Below are 18,990 nucleotides of genomic sequence, written 5' to 3'. Positions count from 1 at the left end.
AACGGAATACGATGTTAACTTTGCGTTTTATGAGCTTCATGGATATTCAAAATGTTTACCGTTTGTGGGGGAGGTATCGGAGGGTGTATCCCATTTTCACAGCAGATCTTGCGTTAGTTTGAATATGATCTGGATGTTTATTTTATGATTGTTGTGGTCACTCAAAATTTTGACACTTTGTGGTCGAAGTACCAGAAGGAGTGGACCGATATATTCCACCTTCAAACCAGACCTTGGGTTAATAAAAATATTGTGATATGTGTAATTGGAAGACAATAAGACTCTTACATTACATTTTATAAGACTATAAGTTTCTCTCTATTCAAAATTTTGACCCATTGTGGGGGAGGTAACAGAAGGAGTGACCGATATGGTTCATTTTCGCACCTGACACTGATGGAAATATTAGGTTTTTCAAAGTTGGAACAACATTGGAATATTCTTTCTCTTTCTGTGCAGTAAAATAATTTTTGAAAATGTCGACCTTTTGTGGGGGAGATACCAGAAGGAGCGATATATTCCATTTTAACGCCAGACCTTTGGTTAATAAAATTATTGTGATGTGTGAAATTTGAAACAATCGGACACTTACATCACATTTTTTAAGAGTTATAAGTATTCAAAATGTTGAACCTTTGTGGAGGAGGTGCCTGATGGAGTGGATCGATATTTTCCATTTTTGCACCTGACAGAGCATTGATCGAAATATTGGGTATTCCTATCGGAATTTGTGTGGGGGAGGTAGCAGGAGTTGACCGATACACCAGACATTGGATTAATAAAAATATTGTGAAGGGTGTAATTTGAAGACAATCGGACTCTTACATCACATTTTATAAGAGTTATAATTATTCAAAAATTTGACCCTTTGTGTGGGAGGTACTTGATGGAGTGGACAGATAGGGTCCATTTTTGCACCTGATGGAAATATTGGGTTTTGCAAAGTTGGAACAAGATCGAATTATCCTTTCTTTCTGTGCCGTAAAATATGTTTTTTTATACCCTCAGCCATATGGCTACAGAGGGTATATATCATTTGATACGGCCAAAACGTGTCTAGTCGAAATAACGGTTTTAGACCCTAGGTCTCTTTGGACCAAATCCGTTTCAGAACATTTGGAGTCGATCTAGCGATGTCCGTCCGTCCGTTCGTCTGTCTGTCTGTCTGGCTGGTGCGCACGATAACTCTCGAAGGGAGTATCCGATTTGGTCCAAATTGGGTACATCGTAATATTTTTGTCAAACTTAGATCGAGTTCGGAGATGGGCAATATCGGTCCACTCCTTCTGGTACCTCCCCCACAAAAGGTCGAAATTTTCAAAAAATATATATTTTGCACAGAATAAGAAAGGATAATCCGAATTTGCTCCAACTATGCAAATCCTAATATTTGCTTCAGTGCTAGGTCAGGTGTGAAAATGGTCAATATCGGTCCACTCCATCAAGTACCTCCCCCACAAATGGTCAAAATTTACAACTCTCATAAAATGTGATGTAAGAGTCCGATTGTCTTCAAATTTCACACATCCCAATATTTATATTAACCCAAGGTCTGGTGTTAAGATGAACAATATCGGTCCACTCCTTCTGGTACCTCCCCAACAAAAGGTCAAAATGTTCAAAAAAATATATTTTTTGCACAAAAAGTGAATGGATAATCCTATTCTGCTCCAACTTTGCATAACCTAAAATTTGCGTCAGTACTAGGTCAGGTGTGAAAATGGACAATATCGGTCTACTCCATCAAGTACCTCCCCCACAAATGGTCAACATTTTGAATAATTACTATCTCATTAAATGTGATGTAAAAGTCCGATTGTCTTCAAATTTCACACATCCTAATATTTGTAGTAACCCATGGTCTGATGTATAGGGTGAATACATCGGTCCACTCCTTCTGGTACCTCCCCCACAAATTATTGAAATTTTGAGTACCCATGAAGCTCATAAAAGGCCAAATTAACATCCGATTCCATTTAGACTTGGCACATCTATCGCAATATTTATATCATATTTTTGGGTCCGATAGGAAATGGGCAATATTGGCCCATTCCTTCAGGACCTGCTCCATAGAGGGTCAAACGTTTGAATAATCTTAACACTAACAAAATATATTTAAATAATCGAACATAGGCTGAGGGTATATATCTGGCGGCAATACCGACTGATACTTTTTAACTTGTTTTTTTTTTTTAATTTCACGCTATTGTGGGGGAGGTACCGGAAGGAGTGGATCGATATTACCCATCTCCTAACTCGAACTAAGTTTGACAAAAATATTACGATGCACCAAGTTTGGACCAAATCGGATACTCCCTTCGAGAGTTATCGTGCGCACCAGTCAGCCAGACAGACAGGCAGGCGCACAGAAACGGATTTGGTCCAAAGAGACTCAGGGTTATTTCGATGAGGCACGTTTTGGTCGTATCAAATGATATATAACCTCTCTAACCATATGGCAGATAGTATAAAAATGATATTATAGATGTCTTAGAAACTACCACTAAATTGCCATCAAAAGTCAATTGTTAAAAATTCAAATATCCCAAATCTCATCTCTGCACTTTTAATGTTTTACTTTTTTAGACTAAAAAAGATAAAAAAACAACATTTTAAAATTCAATATAAATGTTCTGCAGAATACCCATGGCTTTTCTCAACCCTGTATCCCAAAACGAAAATATCAATTACTTTAAGTTATGCTTTCATTGCAAATGAAATAAATGTCCAAATATATTTATGGCCAATATTGTTCAACGGCAAGTGAAAGCCAAAAATTATGGCCACCACAAAAGAGAAGAAATAGCCACATGAGTGCTTTGCGGTTGAATAGCATTTCTTTTCTAAAGAGCTGAAACGTGTATAGGAAATATGAGATTTAAATTTAAATTAATTTTGAAGTACCTAGAAGTTCCTTTTAAATATTGGGTAAGCTTTTAAATTAAAGCTTACATAAAACCAGTAAAGAAAGCCTTAAAGTCGGACGGGGCCGACTTTATGATACCCTACACCACTTTGCTAATTTAGTAGAGCTCCACATAACAATTAAAAGTTTTTATGGGAGAATTCAATCATACACGCTATGATTATAATTATAATTTAAAGTTCAAAGGACTAAATATGCCGAAGCATTTGTATCTTTTAAATTCGGACTTGTATTGCCCATTTGGTGCACAATTAATTTGAAATCGGATAAAGATATATATGGGAGATATATCCAAATCTGAACCGATCTCGATAAAATTTGGCAAAGATATTTCTGAGCTGTATTTGATATATTTCCCTGAATATCGGTTGTGGGTAACAAATATAACAAATCGGATGAATAATATATATGGAAGCTATAGCTATATCTGAACCGATCTTCACCAAATTTGACATACTAGCTTCTAGACTCAATTCGGTCGTAAGTGCCAAATTCCATCCTATTTGGACAAATATTAGACGTTTGGTGCACAATAAAAGGTAAATCGGACGAAGTTATATATGGGAGCTATATCCAAATCTGAACCGATCTCGATAAAATTTAGCAAATGCATTTCTGAGCTGTATTTGATATATTTCCCCAAATATTATTGTTGCAGAGTAATATTACGGCGGCAGTGAACAAAAATAAAAAATCGGATGAAAAATATATACGATCAAATTTGGCATACATATTTTCAGACCTAATTTGGGTGTATATGCAAAATTCCATACAATTCGGGCTGATATTACACGTTTGGTGCACAATAAAAGGCAAATCGGACGAAGATATATATGGGAGCTATATCTAAATTTTGACCGATTATCTCCAATTTCAATAGGGTTCGTCCTTGGCCCAAGCAAATGATCTGTGCAAAATTTCATTTGGATCGGGCAATAAATGCGACCAGAATAACTTACTTTCATCATTACGTTCAGTAATGAGGTACAAAGCTACAGAGCGGGCATGTCCGACCGTAAAACCTAAGGTTGCTAGTTCAATAAGAAAATACGAATAGTTCAATAAGAAAATACGACAAGTTTACCGACGATTAATGTTCGTAAAAGAGTCAAAGTTAGAGTTGTTGTCAATGCAATTCAATTGAACGAACTAGTTCCTTATCTAGTTCCGTGGACTCCGGTCGTTTGTATGAAAACTCTGCGTATGAGTGATATGCAATTTATGAAATCACTAATACTGCTGTGCTGAATTATAAACTAGATTGACACAACTATAGACCAAGTGCATTGTCCAAGTGTGAACTGTATAATTCAACTTCCTAGAGCAAAAATAGTAGGTGGTACTTTGCAGTAAGCAAATAATAAGTACTCATTTCGTCCTCTTGTTTGTGGTCAAGGAATAATAGCTAAATTCTGGTCCCTGTTAAAATAATGGGTAAGTAATGCGTTTTGTAATAAGTTTTATTGCGAATATCGGCCGGTATCTTTTTTGAGGACTACACCAAAGTTTGCTGGATTTTTGCAATTAGGCCTGTGCGATTCAGATATTATAAATTTCCGGTATGTTGAGCAAAACTTTAGGTCAAACATGGAAAAATGTTATTCTATGACATTTTTTTAAATTCAGTGTTTGTAGGTCTTAATGATTCTACCACGGTTTGAAAACATTGTTTATTATGGGTTCACGGTTTCCGTATAGCGGTGCCGCCCGATTTTCGGTATTTTGATGATTTCTGCCACATTTTTACTCGGAATAGATATAGATAACAATCCTTGTAGTAGAAAGTTGTCTATATTGGTTTTGGCGTTTTGATATAGCGCCCATATAACGGTTCCACCCAATTTTTAGAATTTTGAAATTTTAACTGCATTCTCCAATCGATCTTACTGGGATTTGTAGTTTAAAGTGGAACATTTTCGAATATTGAATTCAGATATGATACTTTAGTTAATAAATGTTTTCTATATCTCATGGTGTAGGTTAGTTACATTTCAGCCCGGAAGAACTTAACTTGATTTACTTGTTATTGTTGTATTTTTCTCATACTTATTTTGGTATCCGCCTTAGCTTTATGGTTCTCATTGTAACGTTTTTAATAATAATTTTCTCTCGCTCACTCGTATTTATAATTACGGTCCCTGTTCTTTACATGCATTTATTTATTTGTATGTGTGTGTACGGTCATGAACATACACACATACCTCATGTTGAATAGAAGTGGAATATTGTAGCTGAATTTTGATTCTCTATACTTCCATGTATGGATGAGGACCTACAAATACGAGCGTGTAGGAAACCAGCCACTCAGTTCAGTATAGAATGGCGAGCGATAAACGTCGAAATTAAAGTAAAGAGCCGTGGACTAAGTAGACTGATAGTTAGACTATGAAAATTAAGCACGCTTGGGAGTTATTGAATACAGCATTGTAAGACTCATAATCTTAAACGAACTTTCGTTTTGGTTGGTGCAAGTCTCACCGGGATATAAAACAGCATCTACGCTGGGTTAAGTGAAAACCGAATTACGTAACAATTTTTGAATTTTTTTTCCTGATTTTGGGAAGGAATAAAATATTCAACATACAAAATATGTGATCAATGGCTTCATAGACTCATTTTGTACTTCCTCCGTGCCATACTCCATACCTTTGTCATTTAATTTGTAACTCCTCGAAGAACTCACTCACTACTCAAACTACGAAGAATACACCTTTTGCTACTAGGAAGTTTAAATTCGTAGCTGGGTTATGCCGGACGTTTTCGTATAGCCTCCATATAACTGCAACTCCCAATATTCGAGGTCAATATTGACGATTTAGATCACATTTTCTAATAGAATTGCTCAAAATTCGGCACTTTGAGTTTATAGTGGATTCTACCTTCTGTGGCAGAATATTGTCTATATATTTAGATCCATATTTTCTTAAAGCTCTCCCAGTGATACCAGCCGATATTCGGTATTTGGGCGATATAAGCCACATTTACAAACGGAATTGACGCATATCATTGTCGCATATATAGGTCCACGTTAACTTACTAGTTACTTCCCAATATTCGAACTCTGACGATTTTAGCCACATTTTTCAGGGAAATCGTTTGGTATGTAGAGTTTGCAGTGAGTTCTGTCTTCTGTGGCAGAAGTCCACTTCAATAGTCTGATATAAACATTACAACATGACCCCCCCAAAGTTTCTGTTGGGTATATACTGAGAACTCTAATTGCTGTTTGACATTTTCGAGGTGCTACAAACGTACTGACAAAACTCATATACCCTCCATCTTATGGTGGAGTATATAAAAAAAAATTATCCACCTTTCCTATTTCAAATCTATTACAACAACAACACCACTACTAATATCAATGTATTTCCTTCGAATTTCTCCTCCTTTTCTGCCAATATACAGTTATTACATAAACCAGTTACATAGCAGTGCAGTCATCGTCTGTTGATAACTACAAAGTTTTAGATTAGAATAAGTTTTAATGGTGAAATTTACACATGACTTGTGTTTATTGGCAAATCAAAATGTGTAGTTGAAAATATTTCAAATTTCGAAACATTTTCAATTAAAAAGATTTTTAATATGCCAAAAAAAAGTTTTCTAATAATTCAATAAAAATACTTTTTCATTTAACCCATATTGGAGTTGCTGTCAGTTTAATAAAGAGGATAATAAATTGCATTTGTATGAGGTTTCGAGTATTCATGTGGTTGAAATATAAATTGGTAAAAGAAAAAAAAAAACTAATAAATTCGCTTATGTTTGCACTTTTCTCTGAACTAGATTTAATCTCCCTAGAAAAGATTATTATCAAAAATAAAAATTTCATGACTAGTATTTTTTTCCAATATATTTGTCATATACAGGGTGAGATGGAAAAACTGCAACCAACTTCAGACTGCTGTCATTTCTAAGCCACTCGTCCGACAGCTGTTGAAATTATTCCAGTGACAGCTCATTATATTGTTTACAAGCGTACAAAAGCATTTTGGTGAGAATTTTGCAGAAAAACTATTATTCGTGATGGAATTCAAGCGTGATTGTGTGATTTCTTAATGTTTGGCTGGAAAACCCCAAGTGGCTATCGCTGGAACACTCCAGCATTTAAATGTGATTAAATCGCTCGTTACCGTGAGACTGGTAGCATAGCCCGACGTTAAGGAAGTGAATGGAAGAAAACAGCAACATCGGCAGAAATGGTTCGAAAAGTTAGGAAGCGACTTGATCGAAAAACGAGTCGCAATGGCCGAAAAAAGCTCAATATATCGCAATATTCCATTCGGCAAATATTGAAAAATAAGCTCGGGGTAAATCCATTAAAATTCCAAAAAATGCAAGAACTTACACCGCAACAGAAAAAAATAGACTCAAAAGAGCTGAAGAGTTGCTTCGCTTGGCCGAATGTGGTGACTGCCGAATTTTGTTTTCTCCGATGAGAAAACATTCGTTGTCCAGCAGCAGTAGTTTGTAAACAAACAAAATGATCGTGTTTACTTGCCAAAGAGGTCAGCTGAAAATGTGCACCTTCGGTTGGCCACCAGAACTCAAGCGCCGGCCATGGTGATGATGTGGGCCGCTATAACATTTGATGGTCGCTCTCCGCTCGTATTAATCGACCGCGGCATCAGAATAAATGCCGAATATAATCGAGAAAATATTCTGGAGGGTGTGTTAAAGCCTTGGGCACACAAACATTTTGGCCGCAGACCTTGGACATTCCAACAGGACTCAGCCACATCGCACTCAGCACGCATCACCCAAGAATGGTTACAAAAGGAATGGTTTTTGTAAACAAAGTACAGCTCGCATTTATTGCCCGATCCAGATGAAATTTTGCAAAGATCTTTTGTTTGGCCCAAGGACGAACCCTATTGAAATTGGAGATAATCGGTCAAAATTTAGATATAGCTCCCATATATATCTTCGTCCGATTTGCCTTTTATTGTGCACCAAACGTGTAATATCAGCCCGTATAGTATGGAATTTTGCATATACACCCAAATTAGGCCTGAAAATATGTGTGCCAAATTTGATCGAAATCGGTTCAGATATAGCTATAGCTTCCATATGTATTATTCATCCGATTTGTTATATTTGTTACCCACAACCGTAATATGCACTCCGTAACAACGATATTCAGGGAAATATATCAAATACAGCTCAGAAATATCTTTGCCAAATTTTATCGAGATCGGTTCAGATTTGGATATAGCTCCCATATATATCTTTATCCGATTTCAAATTAATTGTGCACCAAATGGGCAATACAATTCCGAATTTAAAAGATACAAATTTAGTCCTTTGAACTTTAAATTATAATTATAATCATAGCGTGTATGATTGAATTCTCCCATAAAAGGATTCTGATTCTGAATTCTCTCATAAAGTCGGCCCCGCCCGACTTGAAGACTTTCTTTACTGGTTTTTATCTCATCCTGTATGCCTGCAATTTTCTCTAAACTAGAAAAGATTATTATTAAAAATAAAAACTGCATGACTTGTTTTGTTTCCAGTATCTCAAAAACAGTATCTCTAAACTATTCTTGATTTTTGGTAAAAGGATTGTTAAAATTATTAAAATGTTTTTATTTGGCTTATATTTTGTTTCAATAATTTAAAAAGAAAACTAATATCAAGTTAATGAAATGGGTACTCAAATTTTTCAAACAAAATAAAAACATTTTTTTCGTTTGTCGTTTTTTTCAACTTTGGCTTATTTATATCAATGATGACAGTGAAATTCATTTTGGCAGGCTAAGTAACATCAATTTGCATTACAAGGAAAGAGAGGGAGGGAGGGAGAGAGAGAGCGAGGGAGAACAAGTAACAACCATTTTCCAGCAACCCGGAATGAATGCAAATAGTGGAAAGAAATTACCATAAATAGTGTTGCATATGTTGAAGGCACTTCGGCATATGCAAATACAGTTGTTTGAAAACTATACGAAAGTTTCGTGTATGTTTGCTCGTTTTTTTTTAATTCTCTTGTGTGATTGTGTTGTAGCGAGAAATGTTTTTTCCCCAAGTCTTTTTTGTATTGTTAACATTTTTCTTTTTTTTTTTTTTGGACAAAAAGTAGAAGAGAAACATTCTGCAATTGAAACAAAATGTGCCGTCAAGTTTTTGTTCGGCTTTTTTACATTTTCATTGGTGTATTTGCATGTGTCATGGCCGCCGCCACCACCACCACCACTACCATCAACCCCACCAGCACTGTCATAACCCCTTCAAAATACTTAATAAACTACGAAATTGTAAGGCGGAAAGTGAATTTAGAATGGTTACCAACTTTTAAATATGCTGCTTTACTTGAAGAGCAAAAGTGGATGTAAGAGGTAGCTTAAGTTGGGAATATAAAACACAGGGTAAGATATGTAATTTTACTACATAGCACCCAGCAAAATCTTGGAAGTCACATGAACCGAATTACCCATTAAAGGGTAATGCAATGTTAAATACCTTCTACATTAGCTGTAGATTGAAAATAATGGGTTAATTCCTTAAGAAATTACAGAACCAAAAAATTTATTTTTCTTATTACCAAGTAATGAGTAACGGCGGCATATAGTTTTGCGTCCAAGTACAAAACTAAACGTTGTTAGTTCAAGAGTCGTTTTTGGTAAACGAACAAAATACGTAAAAACCAGTAAAGAAAGCTTTAAAGTCGGGCGGGGCCGACTTTATGATACCCTACACCACTTTGCTAATTTAGTAGAGCTCTACATAACAATTAAAAGTTTTTATGGGAGAATTCAATCATACACGCTATGCTTATAATTATAATTCAAAGTTCAAAGGACTAAATATGCCGAAGCATTTGTATCTTTTAAATTCGGACTTGTATTGCCCATTTGGTGCACAATTAATTTGAAATCGGATAAAAATATATATGGGAGCTATATCCAAATCGGAACCGATCTCGATAAAATTTGGCAAAGATATTTCTGAGCTGTATTTGATATATTTCCCTGAATATCGTTGTTACGGAGTGCATATTACGGCTGTGGGTAACAAAAATAACAAATCGGATGAACAGTATATATGGGAGCTATATCTATATCTGAACCGATCTTCACCAAATTTGACATACTAGCTTTTAGACTCAATTCGGTCGTAAGTGCCATATTCCATCCCATTTCTACAAATAATAGACGTTTGGTGCACAATAATAGGTAAATCGGAAGAAGTTATATATGGGAGCTATATCCAAATCTGAACCGATCTCGATAAAATTAAGCAAATGTATTTCTGAGCTGTATTTGATATATTTCCCCAAATATTGTTGTTGCAGAGTGCATATTACGGCGGCGGTGGACAAAAATAACAAATCGGATGAACAATATGTATGGGAGCTATGGCTATATCTGAACCGATTTCGATCAAATTTGGCATACATATTTTCAGGCCTAATTTGGGTGTATATGCAAAATTCCATACAATTCGGACTGATATTACACGTTTGGTGCACAATAAAAGGCAAATCGGACGAAGATATATATGGGAGCTACATCTAAATTTTGACCGATTATCTCCAATTTCAATAGGGTTCGTCATTGGGCCAAACAAATGATCTGTGCAAAATTTCATCTGGATCGGGCAATAAATGCGACCTGTACTTTGCTTACAAAAATACATGGACAGACGGACGGACGGACAGACGGACGGACGGACATGCATAAATCGACTCAGAATGTGATTCTATGCAGAGCATCAAAAGGAACTATGGGTCTATCTCGTTTCCTTTTGCCTGTTACAAACAAATGCACAAAGACATAATACCCTGACCACCTTGTGGTGTAGGGTATAAATACGGTCCCAGCAAAAATCTCCATACAAAATAATAGGTTTATTATGGACATTTTAGAATCAGTAACTTCTAACAAAACAGCATTATAACCCCTTATTTTCAAATTGACATGACATAGGAAATAATGAGTAATTCCCATCGAAATTTAAGGCAAAATAACTTATTTTCTATATCATACCAAGTAGTTAGTAACGGCGGCACAGATGTTGAACGCCCGACTATAAATCCTAAGGACGCTGGTTCGAAAGAGTTTGCTGTTAAAATTATTCCAGCGACAGCTCTATATATTGTTTACAAGCGTACAAAAACATTTTGGTGAGAATTTTCCAGAAAATGTGTTATTCGCGATGGAATTTAAGCGTGATAGTGTGATTTCTTTCTATATTGGCTGGAATCGTTACCGTAATAGGAAGTGGACGGAAGAAAATAGCAACATCAGTAGAAATGGTTTGAAAAGTAAAGAAGCGACTTGTTCGAAACCAGCATCGCAGTGGCCGAAAAATGTCTTGTGAGCTGAACATATCGCAATATTCCATTCGACAAATATTGAAAAATGAGCTCGGGTTAAATTCCAAAAAATGCAAGAACTTATACCGCAACAGAAAAAAATAGACTCCAAAGAGCTAAAGAGTTGCTTCGCTTAGCCGAAAGTGGTAAAATCTCCGGATGCCAATCCGTTGGACTCTTGTGTCTGGAGTATTTTGGAAAGCAAGGTTGGCACCAAAAAATACCAACGTGTCGATCACCTCAAGCAAGTGCTTCGCCGGGAATGGGCCAAAATACCGCTGAGCAACATTCGGGCAGCGTGTGATGGTTTCATTGGCCGTTTGAAGGGCATAATTTGTGCCAAAGTCGACCAATTCGAACAAATTTAAACTTATTCTAAAATTTGATGTTATTTTCGACATTTTTTGCTTTCATTCAATAAAATTAAAAAAAAAATATGTAGAAATTATGGCGTTTGATTTTGTTGCAGTTTTTTTTATCTCACCCTGTACTGTAGAATGCAAATAATTAGCTAACAAAAATTTGGAAGCCACATTAGACGAATAACCCATTAAAAGGTAATGTAAATGAACTACCTCCAACTACATTACCAGTAAATGTAATATATTGGCTTATTCCTTGGGAAAAAAACCAAAAACTCAATTTCCTCATTACCAAGTAATAGACATGTAAGCATATTCATATAACGATGTCCTCTTAGTTTAGGAATTAAAAAAGATAAAAAACATTATCCAGCCTTTAACCGAGAGGCGTGGTTTTTCAAAACCACATTGAACATACTAATGAATATTATATGTAGCCATTACGAAAAGCCAACGACCGTAGAATGAGTCGCTTCTATTTATCATGGATATTTCTAGCACACATTGAAAAAATATTATCCTCTGAAAATTTCAACGGATATTAAATATTTTACTCATTCGTATTGAATTTTTTGCCATTTATCTTTTTTTTTTCTCCTGAACCACACAACATATTATTACACGTCTATCATTAATTACTTATGATGAAAGATAATTTACAAATTAAAAATATTGCAAAACATTTTACATAATTAGTGAGCAGTAACGTGCTGCAATCTGAGCCACTGAAACATTTTCAATCAAAACGATTATCCTAAAAGCGAGCGATTCAGCCAGTCAATGGGATAATTAATTGTGAGATGATCAAAGTAAAATAATGTTATAAAATATCACGTTGCAAGAGGTGAAACAAAAAATGGCTAGCTTTTTACGATAGTTAGAATAAAAACAAATTTAATGAGAATGAATGCCACTGCAGTATCAGACAACGTTTCGTGGAATGATAATGATAAACATTAAAAATAATATAGACAGCTTGTAAATTACAAACTAAAGGAGATAGATTAATGCAAGTTTCAATATTTTAAGAGAAATTGTTTCATTTCCCCTCTTGTTCTCTAAAACTTCTATAGGTAAAGGCCTTCCAATATTTAACACTAGGCTTCGCAGTATTTTTGATACATATCTTTCAAATTGAACAATGAATTTTGTATTAAATTCGAGTAGAGTAGAGCTAAAAATGTGAGACAGATGTACCCGTTTTTTTGAAAGTTTGAATGCGTTGAAGTTCCGCCCATTTTACCATTCATACAAAAATTTCAGTTTAGATTCCTTCGAATCTATGCATTGTGTGTAGATTGTATCTGCTGCAATATTTCTGGCAAAAGTCCGGGGAATATTTCTGTAAGAAAAACCAACTTTAGGCTACTGCCATTTCTAAGCCACTCCTCCGACAGCTGTTAAAATTATTCCAGTGACAGCTCATTATATTGTTTATAAGCGTACAAATGCACTTTAGTGAGAATTTTCCAGAAAAAACTTATTCGTGATGGAATTCAAGCGTGATAGTGTGATTTCTTTATATTTGGCTGGAAAACCACAAGTGGCTATTGTTAAAGAACTCCAGCATTTAAATGTGAATAAATCTGTTGTGTCTCGTACCATCGCTCGTTACCGTGATACTGGTAGCGTAACCCGACGTCAAGCAGGTGGACGGAAGAAAACAGCAACATCAGCAGAAATGGTTCGAAAAGTAAAGAAGCGACTTGATCGAAACCCGCGTCGCAGTGGCCGAAAAATGTCTCGTGAGTTGAACATATCGCAATATTCCATTCGGCAAATATTGAAAAATGAGCTCGGGGTAAAACCATTGAAATTCCAAAAAGTGCAAGAACTTAAACCACAACAGAAAGAAAATTGATTCAAAAGAGCTAAAGAGTTGCTTCGCTTGGCCGAAAGTGGTGAAGTGCCGAAATTGGAATTCTCCGATGACAAAACATTCGTTGTCCAGCAGTTTGTAAACAAACAAAATGATCGTGTTTACCTGCCAAAGTGGTCAGCTGAAAATGTGCACCTTCGGTTAGCATCCAGAACCCAAGCGCCGGCGGCCATGGTCGCTCTTCGCTCGTATTAATCGACCGTGGCATCAGAATAAATGCCAAATATTATTGCAAAAATATTCTGGAAGGTGTATTAACGCCTTGGGCACGCAAACATTTTGGCCGCAGACCTTGGACATTCCAACAGGACTCTGCACAATCGCACTCAGCACGCACCACCCAAGAATGGTTACAAAATGAGGTTCCTCGCTTAATTTCCAGCGCACAATGGCCACCAAAATCTCCGGATACCGATCCGTTGGACTATTGTGTCTGGGGTATTTTGGAAAGCAAGGTTGGTACTAAAAAATACCAACGTGTCGATCACCTCAAGCAAGTGCTTCGCCGGGAATGGGCCAAAATACTGCTGAGCAACATTCGGGTAGCGTATGACGGTTTCATTGGCCGTTTGGAGGCTATAATTCGTGTCAAAGGTGTCCAATTCGAACAAATCTTAACCTTTTCTAGAATTTTATACTATTTCCGACATTTATTGCTTTCATTTAATGAAATTTAAAAAAAATGTAAAAATTATGGTGTTTGATTTTGTTGCAGTTTTTTTATCTCACCCTGTACATCAAAGACTAAACTAATCTACGCAAAATTTCACTATAAGTCGGCAACGATAGGTGTACATTATATGAATACTCATAAGTGCATCAATTTTGCCGAAAAAACATGGAAACATTTTTTTTTTTTTTGATAAAATTGTTGTTGTTCTTTTACAAGTTGCTGCATGGAAGTCGTACAAAACTTAGAATTAGTGTCAAAGGTAGAAGTATTCTACACAAAATTTCATTTTTAGTCTCACAATTAACCATATTATATCTATGTATATGACAGGTTCTTTCCAATTCAAAGGAGTAGCATTCGTCGTGGTATGTTGTAAGTCCTCAGCAAAATCATAGATCTCATTAGAACATAATCGCACAATTCTCACGCACGTTGACATATAATATCTGGAATATAAGGTCTACTCTGATAATGTAATAAAATTCTAAAAAATGCGTATATTTTAAAAAATGTAAAAATGGGCGGAACTTCTCCTCTCTATTTAGGTTACTTGTCGATATAAACTTTTAAAATGCGGATACATGTGTTTAATATTTTTAGCCCTATTTTCATTATATTTTCGACTTCTACTACTACTGTAACTTTGGAAGAAATTGATTTTGTCGCATAGTATAATAATAATAATAACTAAAGGGTGTTTTTTTTTAAGCTAGATAGAACTTTAAATTGTAAAAAGTAACAGAACAAATTAAATTTTGTTTAATTTTTTTTTTTTTGTTTCAGTATACTCGGACAAATCATCATGAATAGACTCACGCTTGAACAACGTTACGAAATTATCCGAATTTACTTTGAAAATCATGTTCTAGAGCAGTTGGCAAATGATCCGTTGTTTTATCGCAAAATTGTGTTCAGCGATGAGGCGCTTAACGGGTTTGTTAATAAGCAAAATTACAAAATTACGCACCTTATTTCTTCAAAAATTAGGCCGGAGCTCGCGTTACGGTCAATGGAGATCGTTACCGCATCATGATCAATGATTTTTATACCCTACACCACAAGGTGGTCAGGGTATTATGTCTTTGTGCATTTGTTTGTAACAGGCAAAAGGAAACGAGATAGACCCATAGTTCCTTTTGATGATCTGCATAGAATCACTTTCTGAGTTGATTTATGCATGTCCGTCTGTCCATGTATTTTTGTAAACAAAGTACAGTTCGCATTTATTGCCCTATCCAGATGAAATTTTGCACATATCATTTGTTTAGCCCAAGGACGAACTCTATTGAAATTGGAGATAATTGGTCAAAATTTAGATATAGCTCCCATATATATCTTCGTCCGATTTGCCCTTTTTGTGCACCAAACGTCTAATATTTGCCCAAATAGTATGTAATTTTGCACATACAACCAAATTAGGCCTGAAAATAAGTATGTCAAATTTGATCGAAATCGGTTCAGATATAGCTATAGCTCCCATATATATTGTTCATCTGATTTGTTATTTTTGTCCTCCGCAGCCGTAATATGCACTCTATAACAACAATATTTCGGGAAATATATCAAATACAGCTCAGAAATACATTTGCTAAATTTTATCGAGATCGGTTCAGATTTGGATATAGCTTCCATATATAACTTCGTCCGATTTACCCTTCTTTGTGCACCAAACGTCTAATATTTGTCCAAATGGGATGAAATTTGGCACTTACGACCGAATTGAGTCTAGAAGCTAGTATGTCAAATTTGGTGAAGATCGGTTCAAATATAGCTATAGCTCCCATATATAATGTTCATCCGATTTGTTATATTTGTTACCCACAGCCATAATATGCACTCTGTAACAACGATATTCACGGAAATATATCAAATACCGCTCAGAAACATCTTTGCCAAATTTTATCGAGATCGGTTCAGATTTGGATATAGCTCCCATATATATCTTTATCCGATTTCAAATTAATTGTGCACCAAATGGGCAATAAAAGTCCGAATTTAAAAGATACAAATGCTTCGGCATATTGAGTCTTTTGAACTTTAAATTATAATTTTAATCGTAGCGTGTATAATTGAAGTCTCCCATAAAAACTTTCAATTGTTATGTGGAGCTCTACTAAATTAGCAAAGTGGTGTAGGGTATCCTAAAGTCGGCCCCGCCCGACTTTAAAACTTTCTTTACTGGTTGTTTTAAAAATATGGATTACTTTGATCCGGAGGAGATGTGGTTTCAACAGGATGGCACTACGTGCCATACGGCGAACGTAACCATCGACTTATTGAAATCAAAATTTGGCGATAAGTTGATTTCGAGAAGTGGACCTGTCCTTTCCCCACCTGTATTTCCTGTGGGGCTACGTGAAGTCACTGGTTTATGCTGATAAACCAGCAACAATTGACGCCTTGAAGGCCAGCATTGTTCGTGTTATTAGTGACATACGGCCAGTAGTGCTCGAAAAAGTGGCCAAAAATTGGACGTCCACAATGCACTTCGTCAAGAACAGCCGCGGTGTCCATATGCCCGAAATCATTTTCAAATGTTAATGTCACGTATTGATCTTTCGATTAAAAAAAACATTCTATAATTTCAAGTTCTATCGGACTTAAAAAAACACCCTTTACATGCCGAAATTTGTCCCCGGCATTAAGGTAGTAGACATAACCTTTGCTAGAATTATATTTTTTAAGTTGTTTCCTATTAACATTGAAGCATAGTCTCTTGTATTTACATGCAACACAACATGTAGGTTGACGTCACATGCAGATCCTCCAACAAATCGTTGCATGTGGGTGTGAGATAATACAAGTTAAGAATGTCTTTTTAAACAATTTTTTGTACTTTGTTGTAAAATTAAGAACAAACGATGCATCAAGCATCTTTTCAGCTTTTTTGGCTATTTTGCCCAAGTAAAAATAAATAAATAAAAAAATATTTTACGTTCACCATAAAAATGTTGCAAGATGTTCTTTCAATCCATTTTTCTCCGTTCAACATTGTCCCAACATGCAACATGTCATTGAGAAATTTTCATAATTTAAACAAAATCAAATAAAATAATTTTAATTAATTATAAAAATGAAAATAGACCAAGTAAAACTGCTCATTACAAATCAGGTTACCAACCTATTATTTAAACATGAATTTCACACGAAATAAGTCGTAATTTTTTGTGCAATTAAAAGCCGAATAAATAAGAAGTCTCAAAAATAGTACTTATTTATCGCCTTTTATAGGTCCAAAATATAACTATTTATTTCTTGTAATATGTCCTTGTTAATCTAAGAAGTGTTGCTACCCCCGATTTGTTATAAGTATTTTTGCTCGGTACATATCGCTCGTTTACAAACAAGAGGATCATAACATGAAAATATATTTTTTTTTTAAATAAACATTTTGTTGCAATACTAGGCAACATATACTTTTGAAAATATATTTGCCTCTTTCAGTTAATTTTTTTCTTTTTTTTTTTGGTTTTTTGTTATGTCTTTCCCCAGAGCAAACAAGCAATAAGTATATATATTTCTTAAATACAAATATATTTGTATAATTGAACAATAAAGTAATTAAACATGCACCCACCTCAATTTTTCGACCCTCAACCACTGTACCATGAAGACGTTCGCGTGCTCTTTCCGCATCGGCACTATTTGCAAAGGTGACAAAACCAAATCCCTGTGTGTGTGAGAAAATACATGGGCAGGTAGGTGATAACGTTGGTTTTGTTTTTTTTTTTTATATTTTTAATTTTATAATCGGTTGTTTTTGTAGGTACATTCCATTATAAATGCATTCAATGCAAATTGCATCCAAATCCCCAAAAACAGGCAATAGTTGTTTATTTTGCATCCAAATCATCATCATCATCATCACCATCCATCATCATTATCCACAAGGCAAGGCATGCATGAGTGTTTTTTTTTACATTTTTATTTTGGAAATATAAAAGAGAAAAAAATAGACAATTATAGACAAATATTTTCTTTTTAAAAATACATTATACTACTTAATTTAGAACTTATATTTTCTAGGAATTTTTGTTGCGTTTTTTCCTAAATTTTTGGAAATTTTCTAAACATGCACCAATGTCAATCACACTTACTATTTTAATGGTAACCTGAAAATTAATGAGTCTGTGTTTGTTTTATAATGGAAATTTGTTTAAATTATTTTTGTATTATTATTAAGAATATCAAAACGTGGAAAGATTTTGATTTTTTAAATTAATTTTACAACTGAAATAGATTTCCAGCTAACTTCTGAATTAAAAAAAATATATTTCTGTAGTGGACATTGTCGGTTAAAAAAGGAACATTAAAATATTTATTAAGCAGAATCATAGATCCACTTTTTTGGCCCACTGGTGACGTCGCTACGAATGGATATCAGACAAATTGGTTCGAATATATGAGATTATATTTTTATTGATTTTTTCAATAGATCTAATAGTTCTGAACTGAGGGCTGCTTAAGGTGGTAGTGGTAATGAGAACATACTACCGTTATTACTTTATTATTATTAGGTTATTTTCTAAAAAATAAAGGGTGATTCTATAAGAATCTGAATAATAATGCAAAAGGGAGCCAATTGGTTACCTCCTATGACACCCCCTTTTTGTACCCTCCACCATAGTATGGAGGGTATATTAAGTTTGTCATTCCGTTTGCAACACCTCGAAATATACATTTTAGACCCCACAAAGTATATATATTCTTGATCAGCATAAAATTCTATGTCGATTTATCAATGTCCGTCCGTCTGTCCGTCTGTCCGTCTGTGGAAATCACTCTAGCTTCCGAACGAAATTAAGTAGGTTTATAAAATTTTACTCAAATGTG

At 35.0% G+C, this 18,990-nt stretch overlaps 1 protein-coding gene across 13 annotated transcripts in view; it reads right to left on the bottom strand.

Moving 5' to 3' along the window:
* Nucleotides 1-18,990, bottom strand: part of LOC101901314 (pneumococcal serine-rich repeat protein) — a 520,206-nt gene that overhangs the window by 78,323 nt on the left and 422,893 nt on the right. For all 13 annotated transcript variants that reach the window (XM_059130596.1, XM_059130601.1, XM_059130595.1 and 10 more), the window contains one exon: nt 17,735-17,827. In XM_059130596.1, coding sequence (XP_058986579.1) covers nt 17,735-17,827 — 93 coding nt within the window. The remainder of the gene's footprint in view (nt 1-17,734; nt 17,828-18,990) is intronic.

Source organism: Musca domestica, unplaced genomic scaffold, assembly GCF_030504385.1.
Source record: "Musca domestica strain aabys unplaced genomic scaffold, Musca_domestica.polishedcontigs.V.1.1 77, whole genome shotgun sequence".
Taxonomy (NCBI): domain Eukaryota; kingdom Metazoa; phylum Arthropoda; class Insecta; order Diptera; family Muscidae; genus Musca; species Musca domestica.
The sequence above is the reverse complement of the archived record's forward strand: the minus strand, read 5'-3'. Positions and strand labels throughout refer to the sequence as shown.